At 40.2% G+C, this 26,637-nt stretch overlaps 1 protein-coding gene across 5 annotated transcripts in view; it reads left to right on the plus strand.

The window, feature by feature from the left end:
* Positions 1-21,516, plus strand: part of FOCAD (focadhesin) — a 319,213-nt gene extending 297,697 nt beyond the window's left edge. For 3 of the 5 annotated variants that reach the window (XM_024126842.3, XM_028494026.2, XM_024126841.3), the window contains 8 exons: positions 3,682-3,810; positions 5,932-6,047; positions 8,608-8,868; positions 9,846-9,935; positions 13,252-13,429; positions 14,987-15,084; positions 16,569-16,820; positions 18,859-19,088. In XM_024126842.3, the coding sequence (XP_023982610.1) occupies positions 3,682-3,810; positions 5,932-6,047; positions 8,608-8,868; positions 9,846-9,935; positions 13,252-13,429; positions 14,987-15,084; positions 16,569-16,820; positions 18,859-19,011 (1,277 nt within the window). In that variant the 3' untranslated portion in view covers positions 19,012-19,088. Of the gene's footprint in view, positions 1-3,681; positions 3,811-5,931; positions 6,048-6,983; positions 7,095-8,607; positions 8,869-9,845; positions 9,936-13,251; positions 13,430-14,986; positions 15,085-16,568; positions 16,821-18,858; positions 19,089-21,124 lie in introns of those variants that run through there. The other 2 variants (XM_024126840.3, XM_028494027.2) reach the window with 2 other exon arrangements.
* The last annotated feature ends 5,121 nt before the right edge of the window (positions 21,517-26,637 follow it).

Genomic DNA, 26,637 nt, shown 5'->3' on the forward strand with positions numbered 1-26,637 from the left:
AACAGCCACTATGGAGAACAGTATGGAGGTTCCTTAAAAAACTAAAAATAGAATTACCATATGGCCCAGCAATCCCAGTACTGGGCATATACCCAGAGAAAACCACAATTCAAAAAGACACATGCACCCCAATGTTCATTGCAGCACTATTTACAATAGCCAGGTCATGGAAGCAACCTAAATGCCGATCGACAGACGAATGGATAAAGAAGTTGTGGTACATATATACAATGGAATATTACTCAGCCATAAAAAGGAACAAAATTGGGTCAGTTGTTGAGACATGGATGGATTTAGAGACTGTCATACAGAGTGAAGTAAGTCAGAAAGAGAAAAACAAATATCGTATATTAACACATATATGTGGAACCTAGAAAAAGGTACAGATGAACCAGTTTGCAGGGCAGAAATTGAAACACAGATGTAGAGAACAAACATATGGACACCAAGGGGGGAAAGTGGCGGAGGGGTGGGGGTGGTGGTGGGATGAATTGGGTGATTGGGATTGACGTGTATACACTGATGTGTATTAAATTGATGACTAATAATAACCTGCTGTATAAAAAAAAAGGTATTAATAGGGAAGGACTCTAAGACACATCAATAAGTGAGAAAAATAAGGTGTAGTAGAGTGGAGAGGTACAATATGCTGCATTTGCCTAAAAAATAATGATTTTTCTGCTTTTTGAACTATGTGAATAAATTATTATATAATTTTGAAAACAAAAAAAAATAATACATAAAGTAACTGTTTTACTGTCAAAAAAAAAACCAGTACTATTACAAACATGGGCATGCAGGGGCTTCCCTGGTGGCGCAGTGGTTGAGAGTCCGCCTGCCGATGCAGGGGAAACGGGTTCGTGCCCCGGTCTGGGAAGATTCCACATGCCGCGGAGTGGCTAGGCCTGTGAGCCATGGCCACTGAGCCTGCGCGTCCGGAGCCTGTGCTCCGCAACGGGAGAGGCCACAACAGTGAGCGGCCTGCGTACTGCAAAAAAAAAACAAAAAAAAACAAAAAAAAACACATGGGCATGCAAACATCTCATCGAAACTCTACTTTCAGTTCTTTTGGAAGTGGGATTGCTAGGTCATAAGGTAGGTCTATTTTTAATTTTTTGAGGAGTCATCATATTGTTTTCCATAACAGTTCTTCTATTTTATAATCCCACCAGAAGTTCACAAGGGTTCCAATTTCTCTAAATCCTCACCAACACTTATTTTTTTCTTTTTTTTTTTTTTTTTAAATAGTAGCCATCCTAATGGCTATGAGGTGATATCTTATTGTGGTTTTGTTTTCTTTTTTTTTTGCAGTACACGGGCCTTTCACTGTTGTGGCCTCTCCCATTGTGGAGCACAGGCTCCGGACGCGCAGGCTTAGCGGCCATGGCTCACGGGCCTAGCCGCTCTGTGGCATGTGGGATCTTCCCGGACCGGGGCATGAACCCTTGTCCCCTGCATCGGCAGGCGGATGCTCAACCACTGTGCCACCAGGGAAGCCCTTATTGTGGTTTTGATTTGCATTTCTCTGATGATCAGTAATGTTGAACATCTTTTCATATCTTTGTTGCCATTTGTGTACCATCTTTGGGAAAATGTCTTCAAACTCTTTGCTCATTTTTATATGTTTCTCCTTTTCCCTTTCCCTATGCTTCTCCTTTCTTGACTGTTTGACCTTTTATTGACTATGCTTCTGCTTCTCCCGGTTTTTCAACTTCTACTAATTGTTCTACTTTTCTTTCTCACTCTGCATGTGCTTCTCCTTTTTCCTATGCTTCTCCTTTTTGTAGCTGTTTTTCCTTTTGCTGACTCTGACCTCCCTCTGCTTCTCCCTTTTTCAGAGTCTGCTGATTCTGTTAATTTTTCTGCCTCTGCTTCTCCTTTCTGTGGCTATTTTTCCTTTTGCTGACCCTGCCCCCGCTCCTGCTTCCCCACTTTTCAGGGTCTGCAGATTCTGCTGCTTTTTCTGCCTCTGCTTCTCCTTTTCCCGTGCTTCTCCTTTCTGCAGCTGTTTTTCCTTTTGCTAACTCTCCACTTACTTTTCCTTCCCTGTTTTCAGCATCTGCTGATTCTTCTACTTTTCTACTACTTTTTCTGACTCTGCTTCTCCTTTCCCCTGTGCTTCTCCTTTTTCCATGCTTCTTATTTCTGCAGCTGTTTTTTCTTTTGCTGACTCTGCCCCTACTTCTGCTTCTGCACTTTTCAGGGTCTCCAGGTCAGCTGCTTTTTCTGCTTCTGCTTCTCCTTTTTTCCTGTGCTTCTCCTTCTCCCATGCTTCTCCTTTCTGCAGCTATTTTTCCTTCTGCTTCCCCACTTTTCAGGGTCTGCTGATTCTGATTTTTCTTTCCCTGCTTCTCCTTTTCCCATGCTTCTCCTTTCTGCAGCTGTTTTTCCTTTTGCTGACTCTGCCCCCGCTTCTGCTTCCCTGCTTTTCAGAGTCTGCTGATTCTGCCTTTGCTTCTCCTTTTTTTCCTGTGCTTCTCCTTTTTCCTGTGTTTCCCCTTTTCCTGTGCTTCTCCTTTCTGCAGCTGTTTTTCCTTTTGCTGACTCTTCCCCCATCTCTGCTTTCCCCTGTTTAGGTGTCTGCTGCTGCTTTATCTGCTGATTCCACCCCTGCTTTTCCTTTTCCTGCTGATGCGTTTCCTTTTGCTGATTCTGCTTCTCTTTCTGCTAATGCTGATTTCCCTTCTGCTGCTTATGTTGATCCTGCTGCTGCAGTTACTTCTCCTTCTTGGTCTGCTACTTTTTCATACATCATTTCTGACCTCCTTGTAACTTCACTTCTATATGGCCCTCAATGGCTACTCCAACCCTGGCTTCACCTTACGGCTGCACTCAGAACTGCTAGAGTGTCTCATTTTTTCAATTTCAAATTACCTCCCACCTGAAAAAAAAATGAAAAGAACGTGGTGCTATGTCACAGATAGCTGGTTAACCTGTGGATTAGCTGTTACATCCGGTGCTCACCTGTGGAGCAGTCAGCCATGGCACAGGCTGAGAAGAAGAAGCAGGGATCACATGGGACAGAATGTACCACTTAGAGCCCCAGGGACTGAAGGTAAACAATTCTCCTGAGAAGGAGATGGACCTGAGTGGTAGTAATTGTCTCCTCTTCTAGAAGTGGATTAAGGAGTGAGTGAGCAATAAGGCAATAATGTAAAGTTACTCTTTGTAGGAAGCTCGATGAAAAGACATGAGAGAGGGCTTCCCTGGTGGCGCAGTGGTTGAGAGTCTGCCTGCCGACGCAGGGGACGCAGGTTTGTGCCCCGGTCTGGGAAGATCCCACATGCCACAAAGCGGCTGGGCCCGGTGAGCCATGGCCGCTGAGCCTGCGCGTCTGGAGCCTGTGCTCCGCAACGGGAGAGGCCACAACAGCGAGAGGCCTGCGTACTGGAAAAAAAAAAAAAAGACATGAGAGAGCATGGAAGAGAGTTAAGTAGCAATGTGGAATATTCGTATCCAGACAAGAGGGAAAGACTGGAGACAAATAAGAGAGAGAAGAAGAGAGGGAGCAAAGTTTCTAGCAAATGGAGTTGACTTTAAGGGCAGAGAACTGAAAGGCTGAACACAATTGAAGCTGTGATATCAAATGCTTTGAAACTAGTAGAAAGGAGGGAAAGTTGGCATGTTCCAGTTTCATGATGCTATTGAGGTGTTCTATTATTTTTTTCCTTTCTGTTGCAGGTCCTGAATCTGTGCCTCCTTCCCTTCTCAAAGTTGTGATGAAACCCATAGCAACTGTTGGAGAAAGCTACCAGTATCCTCCTGTGAACTGGGCTGCACTCCTCTCTCCACTTATGAGGCTAAACTTTGGTAAATATCATGTTTTTAGGTCTTCAGACTCTGCTTTTAGGATGTGACCTGAATAGAAGATTGTGTGTCACAATTGGTAGTGACGGGATGGACGTCTGGGTACTTGAGGTTTGTCTTCTTGGATGGGACAGCTGGGTTACTTTCATTGAGTCACTTTCTAAATAGCTGAGGGGGAGGGGGAGGAGGTTTGAAGACACAGACCAGATGCACTCATCAGAACAATACTCGACTGAGATGGTGCATGTCGCTGGGTGTGTGGTGCAGGTCCCAGAAAGCCTGGTTTGATGGTTAGCAAGCTGCATTTTCAGAACTCCAGGTTTCAAGGAAATGCCCTATGGGATGTTTTCTATTACTGCTGTAACAAACTACCACAGACTTAGTGGCTTGAAACAACACAAATTTATTATCTTATAGTTCTGTAGGTCAGAAGTCCAACATGGTTCTCACTGGGCTAAGATCAAGATATCAGCAGAACAGCATTCCTTCCTAGTTGCCCAGGGGAGTGATGTGGCCTGAATGTTTGTGTTCCCTGAAAATTCATATGTTGAGAACCTAAACCTCTATGTGATGGTATTAGAGGGTGGGGCCTTTGCGGGTGATTAGGTAATGAGGGTGGAGCCCTCATGAATGGGATTAATGCCCTTATAAAAGAGGCCCCACAGAGCTCCCCAGTCCCTTCCACAATGTGAGGACACAGCAAGAAATCAGCAGTCTGCAACCTAGAAAATGGTTTCACTGGAACCCAACCATGTTGGCACCCTGGTCTTGGACTTCCAGCCATCAGAACTGTGAGAAATAAATTCCTGTTGTTTATAAACTACCCAGTCTGTAGTGTTCTGTTATAACAGTCCAAACAGACTAAGACAGGGAGAATCCATTCCCCTTCCTTTTCCAGCTTCTAGAGGATGCCCATACTCCTTGGCTTGTGGCCCCCTTTCTCCATCTTCAAAGCAAACAACAGAGGGCTGAAGACCTCTCATGCTGTCATCTTTCTGGTTCTCTGAAGACAGGAAAGGTTTTCCATATTTAAGGATTCATGTGATTAATGGGTCTATTTGAATAATTGAGAATAATCTCCTTATCTCAAGGTCTTTAACCTTAATCACATCTGCAAAGTTCCTTTGCCATACAAGAGAACGTATTCATAAGTTCCGGGGATTAGCTATAGGCATCTTTGGGGGCCATTATTCTGTTTACCACAGGTACATTGTGGTGAGACGCGAAGGGAATGCACACCTCAGTTTGTCCACAGCAACCTCTATTATGGAGTTAGAGTATCAGCATAGGCAGATTTAGCTGCATGTATTTGTCCCCCACCTCCAAAAAAAAAAGAGAGAACAACTTTAACAGTGTTATAAATTGTATATGTGTATTTGCCATGAGTGCTCTTTTACAGTAGGTGCTTACTTACATATGATATACAAAAAGATTTGTATACTATAATTTATGTACAGTTTAAGGGATAATCAAAGATTATTTTGACTGAACACAATTTTCATTTGAATGCTTTCATTTGAACGTAATCCTGTATAAGATATGCTCTCACCATACTATGTTTCCAGAAAAATATGTTCCCCTGCCCCTCCCCTGCTTTTGTGTGCTATGTTGAAGACGTTGGTGTTTTAGTAAAACTCCTTAGTAAAAAGAAGAAAAGGTCTGGTTGGGAAGATGCATCTGCCGACTGGGATCAGGCTTAAAAAGACTGGGTCATGAAGAGAACATGGATACATCTCTAAGTCCTTCCAGATTTGTCTATGTGCTGAATGTAAGATGGAGAAGAGAGAAAAACAGAAACGAGATTTTTAGCTAGAATTTTCTCAAATTTTTAATAGTATTTGAGTGTTTAGGTTTGTCTAGACATCATAAGAGAACTTTCCTGAGCTATTTCAAGATCCTTACCAGTTCCAAGACTCAGGCCTCTGATACAGTGGGTACGTTCTTTTGCTTCGTAACTAAAAACGTCTCTTGAAATACCTTATGGTTTGCTGAAGTTCCATTACCTTTAGACATCACACACAAGTTCTTTTACCTTTAGATGTCTGATTTGAGACATTGAAGCCTGAATATGAGTTAAGAGAAGCAGCTATATTACAGATATTTTTTTCCTTTCTTCTCTTTCAGGTGAAGAGATTCAGCAACTGTGTCTTGAAATTATGGTGACCCAGGCTCAGTCATCCCAGAATGTAGCTGCACTGTTGGGAATATGGGTGATGCCGCCACTGATCCATGGTCTGAGTGTATGTAGTAATTAAGGATGTTGAGCAACAGGAGGATATGGTTCTTTTGGGGGAGATCAACTTTCATTTGTGTGTGAGCTCAAAGTCGAGTGGACAAATGGGATTTCACAAAGAGTGAGGGCTTGACAGCATTTAGTTATCCTTCCATTTCTTTTAGCTGGACAGCAAATTGGAAAATTGTGGGACACAGAACTCTGCCATAGCCATCACCATTCATGCTTTCAGCTACCATTTATTACAAGAAAAAGGGACAGTGATGATCAGAGATATTAAAATTCCTTTCTCAAGACCATACAGGTAGAAAGTTGTAGAGTTATTGGAACCTGGGTTTGTTTATATGATATGCAGTCGTTTCAGCGGGTATTAAAAGAAAGGCAAATCCACATGCACTGGATAAATGATCCCTCCCTTTCACAGAAAGGCAGCAATTAAGGCGAGCCTTGAAGGCTTGGTAGGATTTCATTAGGCATCAAGTTAGAGACACAAGGGGATGTAAGTGGGAAGGTGTATGTGGAGAGAGTAGAACATCTCTGCCGATGGTGTTCAGCTTGAGTAAAGTGCTGAGGGAGAAGTGATCTAGCCTGGTATTTATGATAGAGGGGGACAGCACCTTCCAGGGTATAGACTAAGGGTAGGTAGGAAGAATAGGGTGAGATTATTTAAAGATGTGAAATTAGTAAAGATGTATAATTTTGCGTACATTTCAAGGTAGGACCAAAAAAAAAAAAAACCACATTCCATGATTCGTTAGAGGTTTACCAATTAATTATAAGCTAAATGATCTCCTCTTTGTTATTCTTCTATTCTAGGAGGCTTTAATTCTTTGAGGATAGTGCAAAACCCTCTTATTATTTCCTCAGTCTTTTGGCTTTAGTCTCTACTCTGTACTTCTTTTTTTTAAGCTTTCCTACATCTCCTGATTCTTTTTAATTGAAGGTCAGTGTTACTGAGGTCTGCATCCTTTCCATCAGCTGTTATTACCTGTCTGCTCCAAACAGCTCCCATTTAGCTACCACTTAATGAGCACTTGTTACGTACCTGCTATTGGTAAGCACTCAATGAGTACTTTCAGACATCATATTTAATCTCTCTTCAACCCTGACAGGCCAATTTTTTTTTTTACAGCTCTATTGAGTTATAATTTATATTACATAAAATATGGCTATTTTAAGTTTATAATTTGATGAGTCTTAGTACATTTATATATTTTCATCCATCACCAATAATATTTCCATCACCCCAAAAAGTTCCATCGTGCCTACTTATAGTTAATCCCCACTCCCAATCTCAGACTCAGGCTACCACTGTTCTTTTCGTCTCTATAATTTTTCCTTTTTTAAAGAACTTTCATATAAATTTAAATTTCATATAAACTTTAGAAATTCTTTAGAATGGAATTGTACAGTAATATCTTTTGTGTCTGGCTTATTTCACTTCTGAGTAGATTTTATTTCCATTTTATAGGTTGATAAACTGAGGCAAATGGAGGTTAAGCAAAGTTTACATAGCAAATAAATGGAAGAGTCCGGCTGACTCAAAAGCCTGTGTCTTGAACACTGTTCTGTTAATGCTTCCTTCCTTTTGAATCATCTATAATTCTAACAGCCTGTTTTTTTTAATCTCAGACATTTTTCTAGGTTTTAGTTATCCTTCCATTTCTTTTAGATCTGTCCTATTTTTTTTTTTTGGCATTTGTCCTTGATTAGGAACCTTTCTTATTATCTTTGTTAATTAACAAATTAAGTTTGTAAATTCATTTTTTAAATTATGTACCTGCTCATTTAAAAAATGATCTGAAATGGCATGTTTTTTAACGTGAAATCTTCTGTAACTCATGAAGCTACATTGATCTTTTTTTGAAATTTACTGGTTTTTGTCAGATTTTATTTTTTAAAGCACTTTTAGACTTGCTACTCCTTTAGTATCATACTTAATGTTTCTAAGAATTTTTGAAGCCTGCTTTCTCAAAGTCTGTGGCTCACAGCTATCATTAACTATACCCCTTCTTAGCTCTCCTGAACTCTAAGATGCTGTGGTCAGTTCCACAGCATGGTTCTTCTTTGCTCAGAAATGGCCCCAGAATGCCAGTTCCCCTCATTAATTCTTTATTCTTCCTCAGAAGAAGAAATGAATAATATTAGATATTCTGTTTAGTTGATTTCCAGCAGTTGAGCCTTCATCTTCAGGAGCTTTTCTTCCGGGAGAATGTGACCTTTTAAGACTGAATAGCAACTGTCATGTTCTTTTAGAAGTAACATTTTATTCCCCTCGCTGAAGAGATCCAAGGTTTAAGCTGAGTAGTTCACAGATGGATTGGCAGATACCATATATCCACACGAGTCACCCTGGATCAGAAGTCACCGCAGCCGCTAAAATTACATGCATCGGTGGTCCATTGGACCATGAAGCTGTGGGGAAATGAGGGTCTAGGAAACAACCTGATCTTTTTATCTTTCACCTGAACCTTTTAACTTTCAAACACGGTGATGATGTAGAGGTTTTGAGCATTACAAACCCAGACTTGCCTGTTTACATCTGACCTCTTCTGTTTTGCTTTCAGCTGAATATCAAGAAATACCTCCTGCTATCTGTGCCTTCGTGGATAAAACATGTCTCTGATGAACAGATCGTAGGTTTTGTTGAAAGCTTAATGGTGCCAGTTTTTAAAGCAGCTTCCCCACTCTCCAAACCTGAGTTATGCCCGAGTGCCTTACAGGGTCTGAGCCAGGCCATGAAACAGCCCAGCCCTGCCTACCACCTCTGGAGTCTGCTCAGCAAAGCTACTGGGAAAATTTTTGACCTTCTGCCAAATAAGATTCGGGTGAGGAACAAAAATATTTACATTCCTGACAATTTATGTTTGGGATTTTTTAAAGCCTTTTGGCAAAGTAGGGAGGTATATGTTTTAAGAATGTGGTGGGAAGGCTAGCAAGAAATAACCACATTCTTCACTAAGAATGTTTGCTTCCAAGATCTAAATTGAGGTTGAATATTTAGAACCAAAGTTTTGAGCACACTCAGAAGCAGGTTAACCAGTGCGGCACCAGGAAGTTTGCTCTTAGGCCTTTTACCAAATGCCTGTAGAAGATGAGCACATTCAGAAATCCTTACACTTGGGCTTCCCTGGTGGCGCAGTGGTTAAGAATCTGCCTGCCAAGGCAGGGCACATGGGTTCAAGCTCTGGTCCAGGAAGATCCCACATGCCGTGGAGCAACTAAGCCCTTATGCCACAACCACTGAGCCCGCGCTCTGGAGCCCGTGAGCCACAACTACTGAAGCCCACGCGCCTAGAGCCCATGCTCTGCAACAAGAGAAGCCACTGCAATGAAGAGCAGCCCCCGCTCCCTGCAACTAGAGGAAGCCCTGGCGCAGCAAGAAAGACCCAACGGAGCCATAAATAAATAAATTTTAAAAATAAAAAAAAAGAAACCCTTATACTTTACACCTGGGGGGTCCTTGGGCGTATTGTCCGACCCACTATTTACATCAAGTGACTTAATACTAGCCTTGCCTCTCCCCCAACAGACTTCTGAAATGTAGTTGTACAAAGAAGTTAAAAATCCATTCGGAATGATGGGTTCTGATGAGAAAAAAGTACAGTCAAACAAAATACACGCAATAACAGGAAAGATGGTTTTTAAATGATAAAAATTGGCCACGAGTTTTGGCTTGGTTAAAATTAAAATCTCATCATCTGCTGTTCGTGGAGATAAGCAAATCTAATGATTCTGTTAGAAAATTGAGAATATATGTTATTTTACACTGTATTTTGACATGCTTTGGATTTTTCTTTACCAGAGAAATGACCTAGAGCTGTATATCAGTGTAGCAAAATGCCTCTCGGAAATGACAGACGATGAAGCCAATCGGGTTGCCCAGATTACTGAGGTAATAACATATCTATGTGGTTTTTTATTATTGAGGTGGAAATTACAATTGAGATGATTATAGTATCCTTTTGGCTGAAGCTAGCTTTGCTTCATATTTGTTTGTTACTGGCTAATTTCAGGAAACTATCTTTTTCACTGTGGGGTCTCATGTCCAGCCTAGTATGGTTGGATATGTAGTAGTATATAAATGGATAGATGAATGAATAACTTTTTAACCTAATTAATCCCACTTTGTCAAGAACATTTTAGTGTTAATGATGAGCAAAAATAAGTACAGGACATCTTCAATACAAAATCCACAAGAATGGAAATATTCTGACCAAAGAACCTTCTGGTGCATGGTAGGCACATTTATTTTCCTTCACCTGATACTTATCCTTTTGGAATGAAGAAAGGTGGCTGATTGAAAAACAAACACTATTATCACTGACACAAGATAATTAACAAGTACCTCTCAGACCCATACCAGATCAAAGGATGAATAAGCAAAAAGCAGCATAAGAGTAAAGTTGCCAGATTTAGAATATAATACAAGATACCTTGTTAAATTTGAACTGCAGATTAAAAATGAATAATTTTTTAGAATAAGTACATCCCATTGGGACCTACTTATTCAAATGGCATCCCTGCATACCAGGTAATACCAAAGGTCTAGAAGACTGTGAGCCCTCACATCGTGGGTGGTCATCTTATCATTTATTTCACTATATGGCAGGTTGGCCTGTTAAGTTGAACCCTTGAATCCTCTGTGTTGTGTAGCTGTGCTGCTCAAACTGTGGCTGACGGACCCACAACATCAGCCTGGCAAGTGATGAGAAATGAAAATTCTGGAGCCTCACTCCAGACCTACTCAATCAGAAACCCTGGAGGGAGGCCCAGTGGTGTGTGTTTTAACAGTCCCTCCCGGTGATTGTGGTTCATCCTAAGGTTTGAGAAGCACTGTTAGAATATTTGGAATATTGGCGTTTTGGAGATTAGTTTGTTTTAAGCAAGGATAAGCAGTATAAGGAAATGCTTGAGAGAGTGGACTCTGGAGCCTCACTGCCCTGGTATGAAAGCCAGTCTCTCATTTACTTGCAACATGACATTGGTGAAGTGTCATAACCTCTCTCTGCCTCGGTTTCCTGATCTATAAAAGGGAGATAATAGCGCCTACCTATTAGGGTTGTTTTGAGAGTTAAATGGCTTAATCCATGTTAAGTTGTTGGGAAAGTGCCTGACCCAAGGCAAGTACTTAGTAATAACTTATTATCATAATTATTACGTTCATGTAATTTATTACAACTTGTTATATTCATGTTACATTGTTCGAAGTAGTTAATATAATTTACTTTGGGGTACCTAGAGCTAAAAGTTGCTGTGTTATTCACTTGGGTTTCTAAAGTGCCATTCAGAAGACTGTCACTAGAACATTCTAAATCCTCTTCTGGTGTCCCCAAAAGAGTTAATGTGTTCCACTGAGCCCTATGTTTTCTATTCATTTCTAGAAAGAACACAGGTAAGAAGAAGGTACAGGTGAAGAGCTCAGACTCCTTGGGTTTCAGCTCTTACTCTGTGTGGCAGTAAGCAAGTGGCCTAACTTCTGTGCTTCAGTCTCCTCATCTCTAAAGGAGGGATGATAATAGTAATCTATTGCTCAGTGTTAGAATTAAATGCGTAATTCAGTGGTCCTCAAACTTTTTGGTCTTGGGACTACGTTAGTGTCTTAAAAACTATTGAGGACTCCAAAGAGCTTTTATTTATGTGGGTTATATCTGTCAATATTTACCATGTTAGAAATTAAAACTAGAAAAATTTAAAAATATTTACTTAAAAGTAATAATAATAAACCCATTGCATCTTAACATATGTAAGAAAAAGCTATTTTCTGAAAAACAAATTAGTGAGAAAGTGGCATTGTTTTACATTTTTGTAAGTCTCTTTATTGTCTGGCTTACTAGAAGACAGCTGGATTCTCACAGCTGCTGCTTCATTCAATCTGTTGTGATGTTGTTTGGGTGAAGTATGTGAAGAAAATCCAGCCTCACACAGATATGTAGGTGGAATGGGGAAGAGTGTGTTAACAGTCTTTTCTGATAATTGGGGATGTCTTTCTTTGATACTGTACCAAAACTCAGCAAGTGTTGGTTTCTTATAGGTTAGTTGAAATGTGGAATCTGAAACCATATCAGTGAACTTCACATACTCTGTTACATTAAAGTCCACTGCACTCTGGGTCTTTTACCAATGCATGATTTTGTAAGATATTATTGCAAGATTTGTAAGATATATTGGTCATTTGGAAAATACTGAGTCACTGAATTTTGAAAATCTTCCAAATGTTGGTACATTTCATTATAAAATATCAAAACATCACATTTGTCAGTATCACCAGCAACTTCATCAGAAAAGTCTTTTTACGTATCTGCTACTAAAGTCATAGTAGCAGATACAGATTTTCCAAAAATCTAATTTTCACTTAAAAGCTCACATTTTATCATTGGCAATAAATACTGTCAAGTATTTTCCCTTGAAGTAACAGTCTTACTTTCTTCACTTTAAAAAAATAATCAAATACTCAGTTTTCATAACCATAGTTTGTCCATCAATTATTCTTTTCAACTAAATGGCATTCCATGAGAAGAGTAGCTATTTCAGCTCACAACTCACTCTCACAACTTTCTCCTTGAGATGACCATCACACTTGGGGATGCAGCACAAGTCTTTTATGCGTACTTCCCATTTGGTCATACAGAATATTACAAAGATGTACTCAAGGGCAGAGGTTTAACAAGACTAGTAATTTTTATTGTTTAAAGGATATTTTAAATGAAACTAGCTTTTTAAAAAATTGCAAGTGTCAGTGAAAAATACAATGAACATTACTACAGTTTGGGGTCTTATTATGAATAGAGTTTGACCTCACAGACCCTCTAAAAGGGTCTTGGGGTGCCCCATAGGTCTGTGTACCACACTTTGTGAAGTGCCAAATTAACACAGGTTAAGTGCTTAGAATGGTGCCTGGCACATAATAAGTACTGTATTTATTAGTTATCATTATTTGTGTATCTTTACTAAATATCCTCACCAATTAAACCCTGAAATCATTTATGGTTTTTATGAGAAAACAGGAGGTGACATTACAACCATCTGTCTGTAGGTACATTTTAATATAGTACGCCGGCAGGTAGGTCACACAGTGCAGGAAACTAACAGTTTTAGCATTTGGAACGGTAATCAACTTCATACTCACCCTTTCTCTTTGCCCTTGCCCTGAGGTTCTATAACAATTTCAGTTAATTTAATAGTAACTGAACAATTTGCTTTTTTTGCAGAACAGCCTAGAAAAGGCTGCCTTTGTCAGACTATACTTGGTCTCTCAAGGACGATTCCCCTTGATGGGCCTGACAGATGTGCTCAGTGTTGCTATTCGGCACCATGAAAAAGACACATTGGCCTGGATGATACTGCACAGCTTATACCAGGCACGGATTGTGAGCCACGCCAACACCGGTAAGTCCACCTGGAGGCGAACATCAGGAACAGAAAGATGTACCTACCATCTTTTAGGTTGTAATTGTTTCCTCAACTTAACTAGTTTAGTGCTTCTTGACACAGGTGAGGCCTTGTTACCCCAAATGAGTAGCACCTTGGAAAGAAATGAGCAATTACAGCTCACAACATCAACTCTTTGGAGGTGGGAATGAATTCTACTGGTGACTTTTATCTTGTCTTTGGCCCTCCAGGCCCTCAGAGACATAAACAAGTTTATCAGGTTGATTCTGCCTGCTTCCTTTCTCAAGCAGATGGATGCTGATTGATTCTCCCTGATGTTTTCATGAAAACAGCTTTTGGGTGGTCATTTTACAAAGAGAAAAAGAAAGCAGCAACAACAAATTAGTTATTCTATAGAAGAACTTCTCAGGGGTGAGAAGAATAAAATCTGGACACCCTTACTACATCCTCAAGCCAGAAGCTGCAGGCCTGAAGCTCTGCTAATGAATGGTGCAACTTTTAGACCATTTTAGACATTTATAATTTAATAATCATCTAAAGAGGGAGCTCCCTCATTTCTCCTCCATGCCTTTGGTCATATGCTTATAATTTCTCAAGTCTACATTCAGGTCCTGAAGGCATCTGGCTTCAGCAGATCAGATGTGGCTGGGAAGCCCTTGTGACCCATCATCCCCATCTCTTGTAACTTGAAGGCTTTGAGAGAAAACTGACAAATACAATTAATTGTAATACTCTTTGCAAGACTGTGTAGGAAATTTTGATTCATCCTCCTCTTTGGCAACTGAGAGAGTTGTCTCATGTCCACAGTAGCGCCAGCCCAGTGAAAAGTGAACCTGTGATGAGAAATGAAATTCTTTACTCTAACTCAAAAGTGTATTTATCAGGCAGAAAACTAGCAGGTATTCCCTATTAAGCATGAAGATACATGAAGGAAACAAATTTGATATTGCCTTTGGTCCTAACTAGCTGGCCTTCAAATTTAGTTCCCATTTTCCTCTCATGCACTAAATTTTAAGACGTTTCCAAGTAGTCTCTGCTGTGCTGAAAATCCTCATTTTTTTAAAGGAAAAATTAATATTTATGTTGATGTTTGTTCTCCAGTTAGCCTGTAATAGCTGGGTTATGTTTTTGTTTGTTTTTAATGTCTTTAGGATAGGTATTCTATTATTTTTGCATAAATTGGGAATATTTAAGCAAGGGAGGACTATAAAAACAACTAGTTATCAAAGATTTAACGCTACTAACTAGTTGGCATGCCCAGCTTCTCCTAGTGTGTTTCATGTTGAGCAACTCCAATAAATGCATTTCACCATTTTATCACAGATTTGAAGAAATTAGCTTTTAAAAATAAAGACCAAAATATGGTCATCTGATGTGAATAGTATCAAAAACTCTCTCACGGGTGAGCACAAGTCTCAGGTACCAGAAAAGGAATTGAAACTGTCGCACAGAGTCCTCGGTGGTTGTTCTGCTTTAGTTATGATGGTAATCGCTGATCTGTTTTACATTGCAAAGGAAAACCATGGTCTGGTAAGAAATATCCTTTTGTTTCAGGCGTGTTGAAGAGAATGGAGTGGCTCTTGGAACTGATGGGTTTTATCAGAAATGTTGCTTACCAGTCAGCGTCTGTTCAGAACATGGCTCTTAACGAGGTACAATGTAGAGGAGTCATTTGTGGCTTCCTTAAAATATAGAGGATATTTACTCTTCCAAAAGAGGAACATGTTGCTGCTTGCAGCTTTCTTTCCTTCCTTCCTTTTATTTTTGGGAAACAAGGATGACAATTATCTGACGTCACAAGGAAACGGATGTTCTTACCAGGCTTTAGGAGATGCCCATGGCTGCCCTTTGAAAAATATTTTCAACAGAACACGTTCCTTGACAGGCAGTACACAAAGGATTCTAGTTGGAGGGGGAAACTGGGATCCTGTGGACTTGGGCTGGACCCCACAAAGACTGGGGTACAGGGCTCTGGCCTCCGCACTGGCCCAGAGCATGGCTTCAAACACCTGGTTTGAAGGGGTTCCTGAAGTGTATGCAAGTAATCTGTGTTTGTGCCAATACTTAACATGCACATATTGCAGGGAAATTTTCACCCCACCTGCAAAATGACCTATGACCCAAAAAAGGTTAACCACCACTAGTACTGGGTGAGTAAAACAAAAAAAGATTAAAAAATGAAGGACAGCACTTTCCTACTCTCCTCATTTTCTTGACTCAGCTGCCCAATGTGCATTTTTTTTTAGTATTTTTCCATAGCCATGTTTCATGGGTCTCCTGTTTGCTGTGTGAGCAAAATATGCATAACCTGGGATGTTGTTTGATATTCTGCCCAGCTCTTCTGCAGAGTTGTGTGTCTTTTTGAAATTTTCATTAGTGAGATTAGGCATTTTAAGAGATTGAGGGGTACTTTTTAAATTTTTTTTTTGAGTTAGCATAGTCTTTCCTCTTTTTCTTCTGATTTCCAGTTTGTATTAACCTTCTCTGCTTTCTTACAAAATCTTTTGAAACTTAGAAAATACAGATAAACAGAAAGAATAATTTAAATCACAGTAGCACAGTAACTCAGAGGTAGCCCTTGTTACCACCATTTCTACAAGTGTCTAGATTAGTCTATAAAATCTAAATGCATGGATTCTAAACAGATTTTTTTTAATGCATGTGGAGAGTCATTTGTTGTTTCTGTTTAAAAACAGAATACACTATACATATTTTTGAAAATCAGTTTTGGCCACATAATAATAAACCTAAATATCCCTGTCTGTATCTCTCTTAATTTTTAAATCTCTTTGAAAACACCAAAACAGAGGAATGTTTGGATCTCAGTATGATTAGGTGTTAAATAAATTATGTTTCTCTTGAAATGTTAGAACACTAATAATGAAACTATTGGGCCTTCTGTCCCCACAAAAGAGGATCCTTCAAACCTGCTGAAACCCCAAAATGTCTCTTCATTAAGCATGGAAATAGTTTGCTGTTCGGTCCAGTCCCTCTTCTGGGGTAGGGGTGGGGCAGGTGGAAGGTTTGAGTGAAGGGGAAGATAACATCGCCTCAGGATGGAGGCTGTGTATGTGAACATGTGTTACTTTGCATTGTTAAAGCATGTGACCTGACCTTGTTCCTATTTCTACTGTAGGCTTTGGATTTCTTGTTGCTGATATTTGCAACAGCAGTGGTTGCATGGGCAGACCACGCTGCCCCTCTGCTCCTTGGCCTCAGTGCCAGTTGGTTGCCATGGCATCAGGAAAATGGTCCAGCTGGGCCAGCATCAAGGTTCCTTGGCAGGAGTCCCTTGCACAGGGTCACTGTGCAGGAGGCTGTCACTCTCCTTCCCAGTAGCATGCCTCTTCTGCTGCAGAAAGAGCCATGGAAGGAACAGACCCAGAAGGTGAGGTTGGCAGCTACCTGCTTGTCAGGGCAGGCGGCCATTTTCTCTTCAGCAGTTTCTGTTGTAGAATTGAGGTGGGAGTTAAGTGAAACCTGAGTCACACACTACAGGCTTTCCTAGTCAGCCTCGAATCTCAGCCAGATGCAAAGCCTCAGAGATTGAGGCTAGCCCAGGCTCAGGGTAACCGCTGACTAAAAACAACAGTGACAACAGCAACAACTTGCTTACAGTTAGGGGTGAGGTGGAAAGAAAAGCTTATACTTGTCTTCATTTATTGAAGACACATGTGTTCTTGATCCTGGGGATAAAAGGATGAATAAGTCTCTGAGAGCTCAGAATTTCAGAGGACAGACAGGAAGGCAAGTTCAAGGTTGCAAGATGGTTATGATAAGGATACAGTGGTGATGAGCAAGGGAGGGGGGTGATCAACAATGTCTGGGGATGCGTCCGGGAAATCCTCCAGGGAGACGTGAATCTGGAGTATCCCTCTTTTACCATATTTAAGGTTCCCCACAGCTCATTCCATGCGATAGGCGTGTTCCAGGTGCTTCTGGCCTGTGTGAGATACCGTGGGGAGATTTGTAAAGGCCTAATGTCATCACCTTTGCCCTCAGGAAAACCCAAACTATAGGAAGTACCTTTTGGTTTTTAATACTGAGTTTCCCCAGGCTACTAGCTGTCGTGAAGAGCATATGAAAATACGGTACATCCTTTATTTCTCATTACGTGGCTCTGACCTGTCTTGAATTGTTGACTGAAAGATATTTTTGAATCCCATTTAATCAAAACTGGATTTTTAGGTTGAAAGCTTAAAGCTAACTTTGTGTGGCTTACTCTTAAAATCTGAACATTAATCTTTAAAAATATTTCTGAGCTGTGGACCCAGTTTAGCCATGAACTTCACTGAGCATCTCAATTAAAATGCCTTTGTTTTCTTAAACTGATAAGCATTAGTATTATTATCCCAAATTTTCTGTTTTCTTTTTCATTTTAAATGAAAATAAATTTAAATGCATCCTATCCCCTTATTTCTGGCCTGGGACACCCTGTTCATTTTGGACTACAGTATAGACATCCTGCATCTATTATATATTTGTAGTACCTGATTTATTTACTTACCAGTAGGATATGATAAAACAAAATTGAGGAAAAGAAAATAAAGAAAAAAGTTTTAATTAAAGCAGGGAATTAGGAATATTTTCTTTTTCTAGTCCAAAGTTAAAAATCCTAGTACCTACAACTAGTGTATGTGTTTTTCAATGAGTCGAGATTGGCAACATTCAGTCAACAAAATTATCCGGTACCTAATTCAAAAACAATTCTGGCTGCACCTGGGAGATCAGTCAAACTCATGAGTACTATGAGTTTCTACCTCATCTGCAGGATTTATTTGCAGCTGATATGCTTGGGTCTACCTAGTAAATTGTTTTATGCCTTTTCTCTTGCATTTCAACTTTGCTTCATATCCATTTGGGCACAAATTGTTCTTAGCCACAGAAACATATTTTAGGAACAGGGGCTTACATCTGATGTGTTTCCCCATTTACCACCCCACCTAGGAGCCTAGGCCTGATACACACGGAACCAGGTGGCAGGCAGCATGATGTGAAGGAGTGTGAGGCTTTGAAGCCAGGTGCACATGGGTTCAGATCTTGACTCTGCCATTCATTGGGAGTGGACCTGGGCAAGGTTCTTAGCTTCTCTGGGGCCTCTCAGAGTGATGAGACGGAATGTTCATGGCACACAGGAGGCCCTCTGGGCCCATGCCTACCCCACTCTTAAAAGCTACAGCAAGTCCCAGGGTAATCAGCAAAGGAAGGAGGTTTGACTTCGCTGGGTCATTTAACTAAATGAGAGCCATTTCCAACTTTCCCATCTCTTGTGCCTGGTCCCGTCTCCGCTCCACTCTCCCAGCCCAGGCAGGTACTGTCCAGGGACTACTGCCCTGATACTCATATGTGCAGGCCCAAGGGTTTGAATGATGTCTTACTGATAGTGAGATTGTTTTTACTGATACCATTCTTCATTTTCACTCTAGTTCATTGACTGGCTATTCAGCATCATGGAAAGCCCTAAAGAAGGCCTCTCAGCAAAGTCCAGGGATCTTTTAAAAGGTATCACTTCCGTGCTTTATGCCCATCCGGTGTTGTCTGTGCTGCAGAACAGCATCCTGGTGTATGTTGGCTCCTGAAAGGGCTTGTCTTTGTTCAGTTTAGAGAAGTAATATGAAGCTGTCACCAGTGTGGCATTCTTGAATTAGAAAGTGGTTAAAAAAAGTTGCATTGCCTTTAGATTTAGTTTTTATTTAAATGGTTTTTAAATGTTTTATTATAATCATAAAATATGACTTAAAATTTAGAAAATTCAGCAAAGTAAATATAAGCAAAGAAGAATCCAGAATCCCACTCTGCCCAGTGACAATTCTGATTGTTTTCCCTAAGTTTTTGCTCCCTCTGCGTATGAGTGTTAACGTTTTTATAATCATAGTCAATCGAAAAATGTACATACACACTTTGAATACTGCCTTTTTTACTTTAAAATTAGTTTAAAAGCATTTTAACCCATTCTTACACTGGCTTCATAAGTATTTTTAATGGCTGCACAGTATTTTGCCAAGGGAATTGGCCATTTCCCATGCTTCCAGGCATTTAGATGATTTTCATGTTTTTTATACATCTCTATTGACTGTTAAACTATGACTGTGGGATCCACAAATATAGATGATCTTTCTGTGAAAATTATGTAGATGTTTTTACTCAAATCTGAAAAGTCTTCTGGGCATTGGCTCTGTGGTCCAAGACAGCTTGTACTGTCATCCACATCTTGAGACTTGGGGGTCTGGATCCTACCAGTGGCTGCTGTTGATGCCCCTGACATGCTGCAAGCTACTGCACTGAAAAGTCTCACCTTGGGAAAGTTGCCTGCTGGCCTACTCTTGTGATAATTGACCATATTTTGCTTTAAGTATGGTATAATCTATTGATTGCCTAACAAGCGAGAATTATCTAATGTGTTGGTTCTTGTCCTTCTCCCTACCTCCAAAGTAGGTGGGAGGGCCTGTGGAGGACGGTGATTCTGATCAACCACAGAACTTCACTGAGGATCAGGGCAGTGGTCTGACATATTTTCACTTGACCATTCCCTAGAGACTTGCTGCTAGGATTTCCTCCATTTATTTTCCTTGAGGAGTTTGGACTAATTTTTAATGGCCATGGGTCTATAATTCCATTGGTTGTTCCCAACATATACTGTCTTAGGTCATGAAGATAACAATTGATACCAATGAGGAAAATAGTTATTTGGGTCAAAGAAGTACATGTTCACTTGATAGTGTATTTAAGGGCTTACTAGAGTCACACACAATTATGATGTAGCTCTGGCTTACCCTCATTCCCTCACACTATTATATTTTTTTAAAATCTCAATATATTTACATTAGTATTCTAAAATATGTAATAAGTTACCTAGAGGGGTTACACATAACTTCCCTACTTTAAATCGATCTCTGAGGGACCCATGACAACTAAGGTGTGTGTTCAAATATAGTTTAGTACAGTCATCCTTGCTCCATTGAGCCCATGAACCTAACTTCATTACAGGATCAGGTTTTTTGTCTTTACCTTTTTTTTTTTTTTTAATTATTTATTTTGGCTGCACTGGGTCTTCGTTGCTGCGCGCGGGTTTTCTCTACTTGCGGTGAGCAGGGGCTACTCTTCGTTGAGCTGTGCGGGCTTCTCATTGTGGTGGCTTTTCTTGTTGCGGAAGCACGGGGGCTCTAGGTGCGCGGGCTCAGGAGTTGTGGCGCACGGGCTTAGTTGCTCCACGGCATGTGGGATCTTCCCGGACCAGGGCTCAAACCCGTGTCCCCTGCATTGGCAGGGGGATTCTTAACCACTGCGCCACCAGGGAAGCCCTGTTTACCTTTCAATTAAACTTTTTTAGTGGAAAAGTGATATTCATGTAGAAAAGTGCACAAGTAGATTTTTACAAAGGGAACACACCTATGTAATCAGCACCCAGATGAAGAAAAAGAGCATTGCCAGCATCCCAGAAGTGAGTTTTTGTTTTAATTATGCAGAATTTCCCACTAACTGGTTTCAAAATAACTTAAAAAAAAAACAAAACCTTTCCTCAACCTTTATTATTCGTTTTCTTCCATTAAAATTCTAAGGCTTGATAGGAATTCTTAAAGATTAGCTGAGTGAGAACAAGCCAAGTTCTATTGACACCTTTTTGATCTAAATGACTTTTTCAAGTGCAACTCCACCAAATGCAACAGTGCACTTTATTTTTTGTCCCCTTAGCCACCCTGCTGTCCTTGAGAGTTCTCCCAGAGTTTAAGAAGAAAGCTGTATGGACCAGAGCGTATGGTTGGTGAACAGTTTTGCAGTAGCCAGCAGCATTCTCAGCTGGATGAGGAAAACCATACAGACAGAAGGAATTTTTCAGAATTCGTGTCTGGGCTTACTGAGACGATGCAGAGAGCTGAAGGTCATGAAAGGGTGGCCACACAACCGACAGCTTGAACCGTGCATGCCAGGACAGGGGCCACTGCTTCAGTACCCAGGCCATTTGAGACTGAAACAAGAACTTGGATTTTCTTTTATTTGGCTAGAGTTCAATCTAAAGATTTTTTTGTGAAAATCTAATTATATCATCTCCTCCCCACTAAATTCTAGTAAAATAATCCTGTGAATTTTGTGCATGTGACTTTTGTTTTAAGGCATGAGGAAGGTTTTGCTAGCAAAACCAAACTGTAGCGGTGACAGTGGAATCTGATCTGTTTCCCATGAAGTCTCCAGAGGATATTCATTGACTCAGTAAGTTAGTTAGACATGTTTTCTTACTCTTATTGCTAAAACACTCTTTTGGAACTGCTATACGCATTTAAATAATAAGCATGGTGTTAAACATTGCTAAATCAGACTTGTAAGTGGTGGCTATAATTTTTTTATGCTGAGTCTCTCTCTTGAATGCAAGTGAAAGTTACCCAATTCAAAATAAGGAGGGGAAGGTGTCTTTGCTCATAGGTATGGCGGAAGCAACATGGGGTGGACTCTGATTCAGCTTGAGTCATGTGAGTCCTTGGGTGGGTTGGGGAGGGTTCTACTTGACCAGGCCGGGGTCACATGTCCATCCACCTGAACTGGGTTCCCCCAGAAGAAAGGTGATAGGATGCTAGGCAAGCAAAAAATGGCAAATATCTCCTCCAAATATTGACCTCTGTCTTAATCAGGGTGACTGGTGGCCTAATGCCAAGTAAATGAAGGAATGTGACAGCATCCTCAAGGGTTGCATTGTACTCAGGGGCTTAGAATCAGCCAGGAATTTAATTTGCTCTGATTGCTAATTATTGTTCCTTCATGCAGCCATTAATCAGGGCTGTCTTTAGCCATTCATACAAACACAGATGTATACGTATATGGGATGACTGGGGAGAAAATGTGTGCCACTGGAATAATATACCTTCGTGCTTATCATGCCACAGCAGTGTCATGGAACTTTTAGTATTCCTGTGTGGCATGTACAATACCTTCATGTTGTCACCAAGCATACCTACCGCTTAAGTTAAAAATAGGTCTACTAATTTTGTTTTCCCAATATATGGATTTGTGATTCCAGGTTCCAAATATTTGTGGTTCACTGTGTAATTCACACTGTTTCCAGGTCAAAGCTCTTTCTTTTGCTGAACTCCATAGGGTGCCGAGATGCTTACAGAAAAGGAGGAAGGGAAGGCGAGCTCTCAGGTAGTACTTAACTACATCACCAAGTATTTCATCTCTATTACTTCTTTAGAGGCTGAGCTGGAGGGAAATGAGTTTGAAGGAAGCAGAAGCATAGAAAATTTACGTGAGAAGCCAGCTTCTGTCTCCTTCCCACCCACCTTGGCTTTCTCATACTACCTACCAGAGATGTTGACATTCTTCTAACACTTATTAATTACTAGTTGTCAGACTATATAAGTGACTAGAGTTTCACTTGTATTAACCCTTGCAACAATACTGTGAAGAGGCATTATTTCCTATTTTTAAATGAAGAAAACACATCTAATAAGTGGCAGAGCTACTACACCTGGAACCAAGGTCCTAGAACCCCAGGTCCAATGCTCTTTCTACTGCATCAGGCTCATCAGCTCCCACTTTCAGATGAAAACTCCTACCAAGTATTAAGCCTCATTCATGCTTAATATAGATTGCTAGAATCAGATAAGAGAAACACCCCTGCCTCATATTAATAAGCCTCTGGAATTGGGAAGTTGGGAGCTACAGTGTAAAGGAGCAGGTCTTCATGAGTTGAAGGACATTACATTCCCGGGCCAGCTAGCAGATGTGGACAGCAGTAAAGAATAGGGAAGAGGAAATGGGCACTGAAGAACTACTCTCGCATTTCCCCCCAAATCAGTGGGCAGACTTGCTGATGCTCAAGGAGAGGGATAAAGAATCAGCCCAGCCTTCCAGACCCAGACTGCCTTTTTCAGTTTGGCCCAGCTTCTTCTCAGTCAGACTTTGTCATTGCTCCTGCCTTGACAAGAAAACAGAATAGTACAAAAGGGAGGAAATAAGATCTACCTGTATCCTGTCTTCCCTAGCTCCCTCTTTTTGTTTTCAGCAGTCTTGTGTTTAAGCATTATAGATTTTCCTATTCATAGGAGTTTTCCTATTCATTCCTATTCATTTGGACTCCATAGAGTCCAAAATGTCAAAATCTAAATTTGAAGCTGTAAAGGTTTTAAACTCTAATTATTCTAAGATGTAGGTCACTGGCATAATAAGACCCTTTCTCCTGGTTACCTGTCTGAGCTCCTGTAAGAATTAAGGTATTCCCTTGGGATATTTCAGTTTGTTCTCCAGAAACCAGAAGTCTCTGCTTTTTTGAGACCAGACGTTCCAAACTATATACAAAAGGAAAAGTTTCCTTATAAGTCATCTTCTGTTAGTTTTTGAAATCACAAGTTGCCAAGACAAATAGCATGCTAGGGTATACTAACAAATCAATGTGTGGGATTAAGGCTATGTTGTGTGTCTCAGATGTGTCCAAACACTGTGACTCTTCACTTGAAGAGTGTACATTTGGAACAGATGTTGAGATCCATGCAAGTGCCTAAAATCTTTGTGCTTTATTTGTAATGTAATGGCTCCATGGTAACCAAGAGGCCGTTAATCACCTTTTTTTTTTTCTTGAATTGCCACAAGTTAACTTCTCCAAAATGATTTTAACCAAAGATGATATTATAATAATATAAGGAGTAAAACTTTAAGGACTTAACTATTGTCTTGAAACATCTTAGTCACTTTGAAAGTAAGCAGTAGTTTTAGATTTTTGGTAAACATTTTAGCAAATTGCTGTTTTAGAAGAGAAATCTGACCATGTGGTTAAGAGGATGGGGCCTACATTAAGGCCAGAGTTGTAAGCTAGGTCTTTAGGTCTCTGACCTCAACCAGCCTATTCATAGCTGCAGGCATTTCAAATGGAACCAGAGGACAGAATGTGGCTGGGACAGTTCACATCCTTCACCACTCTTATGGAAAGATACCTCACAGCATCATCTTCATGTATAAATGTATATCATCACTGCTCTGGTGCTGGATATATGCTTTTATATTTTCTGGAAGGAAACGCTTTATTCTAATCCTAGAAACTTTAAAGTCTCATCTTTTTAATGTATGACACATAAAATATTTATAAAGTTGTGAGTATGCATGTAATCTGTTAATCTTCATAAACCAAAATTATTTGAAATTGCTATTTAGAAAGATTGTCTGATTCTTGTCACAGGGAACTTGTGAAATAATGTCCAGCCACACTATTAGAAATGGAACTGAATAAAAATGACATTGATGACTCCCTGACTTTGGTTTTATTTTTCGTATGAAAGAAATAACCCACCTAACAAAGTAGTTGTGAGAGTTTAAAAAATAAAGAAATATGCTGTATAAATTCTAAAATGTAAAAGAAATGCTTTCACTTTTGTATGTTTCACTAGCAATAAATAGTAGCTATTAATGCTTGAAACAGGCCTGACAACATGTATGTCAGGACTTGGGAAGATAATGGAAATTTCTTAAGTAAAAAATTATTATCCTTAACAATTAATACATTCTAGAAGCAAGCAGCACATTAAGGAAAGATATTTGTTTTTTTTAAAAAACCTCTATATGTGTCTTCTGAACATGAAGCACCCTTTGAGATAAATCCAAAATAACTGAAACATCACCTAGTTAATCTGATATATTTCTTATAGTTTTTTTTTCTGGATGTAGTAGTAGTAATCCATAAAGTCAGAGTTGCACAACAACTCTGAGTGTCTACTATGTACCACCATACAAGGTTCTGGGGTACAAAGTAAACAAGACATGACATTCCTGCCCTTGTGGAGCTTACATTCAGAAAATATAAATCAGTAAACCATCATGTAATAAAGAAAAGCATTCCTACTTCTGTATGGCCCTTTATAATTTACAGAGGTTTACTTTACCATATTTCATTTGCTCTTCACAACAGCCTTGGGCAGTTAAGTAAACTGGGACTCAGAGTTATTCAGTTAGGAAATACTGGGGCTGGATTTGAAATCAAAACCAGCATTCTTGAGAGGACTGCGCAGGATGGTGGAGTAGAAAGGCCCTGAGCTCTCCTCCCCTCACAGGTACACCAAAATTCCAACTATGTGCAGAACACCCATTGATGAAAAAGACCAGAACCTACCAAAAAAGATCTTTTACAACTAAATATATCAAGAAGGAACCACAATGAGATGAGTAGGGGGAGCAGAATTGTGATACAGTCAAATCGCATAACCCCAGGTGGATGATCCACAAACAGGAGAATAATAACAATTGCAGAGTTTCTCCCAAAGGACTGAGTTCCCTAGCCCGGGAGTCCTGCACCAGGAAGACAAGCCTCCAGAGCATTTGGCTTTGAAGGCCAGCAGGGTTTACTTTCGGGAGTCCCAGACGGCTGAGGGAAATAAAGAATTCACCCTTTAGGGGCTCACACAAAATCTGACACCCTCCTCGACCCAGGACGGAGGCAGTAATTTGAGAGGAGCCTGGGTCAGACCTACCTACTAATCTTGGAGAGCCTTGCAGAAAGGCAGGAGGCAACTGCAGCTCACCCTGGGGACAGACAGTAGGCAGCCATTTTTGGGAACTCCTTCTACCATGTGGACACTGGTGCTGGCAGGCACCACTGTGGAATCCTCCCTCCAGCTTATTAGCCCCAGGACCCACCCCACCCTTGCCCAGTAGTCTGTACGCACCAGTGCTGAGACACCTCAGGCCAAGTAACTAATGAAAACACAATGGTCCAAAACCTGTTGGATGCAGCAAAAGTAGTTCTAACAGGGAAGTCTATAACAATACAATCTTACCTCAGGAAACAAGAAAAATCTCAAATAAACAATCTAACCTTACACCTAAAGCAACCAGAAAAAGAACAAACAAATCCCAAACTTAGTAGAAGGAAAGAAATCATAGAGATCAGAGCAGAAATATTACAACTGACACCACAGAAATACAAAGGATCATAAGAGACTACTACAAACAACTATATGCCAATAAAATGGACAAGCTAGAAGAAATGGACAAATTCTTAGAAAGATACAACATTCCAAGACTGAACCAGGAAGAAATAGAAAATATTAATGGACCAATCATAAGTACTAAAATTGAAACTGTGATTTAAAAACTTCCAACAAACAAAAGTCCAGGACCAGATGGCTTCACAGGCAAATTCTACCAAACATTTAGAGAAGAGCTAACACCCATCCTCAAACTCTTCCAAAAAATTGCAGAGGAAGGAACACTCCGAAACTCATTCT

Source organism: Physeter macrocephalus, chromosome 9 (assembly GCF_002837175.3).
Source record: "Physeter macrocephalus isolate SW-GA chromosome 9, ASM283717v5, whole genome shotgun sequence".
NCBI lineage: Eukaryota > Metazoa > Chordata > Mammalia > Artiodactyla > Physeteridae > Physeter > Physeter macrocephalus.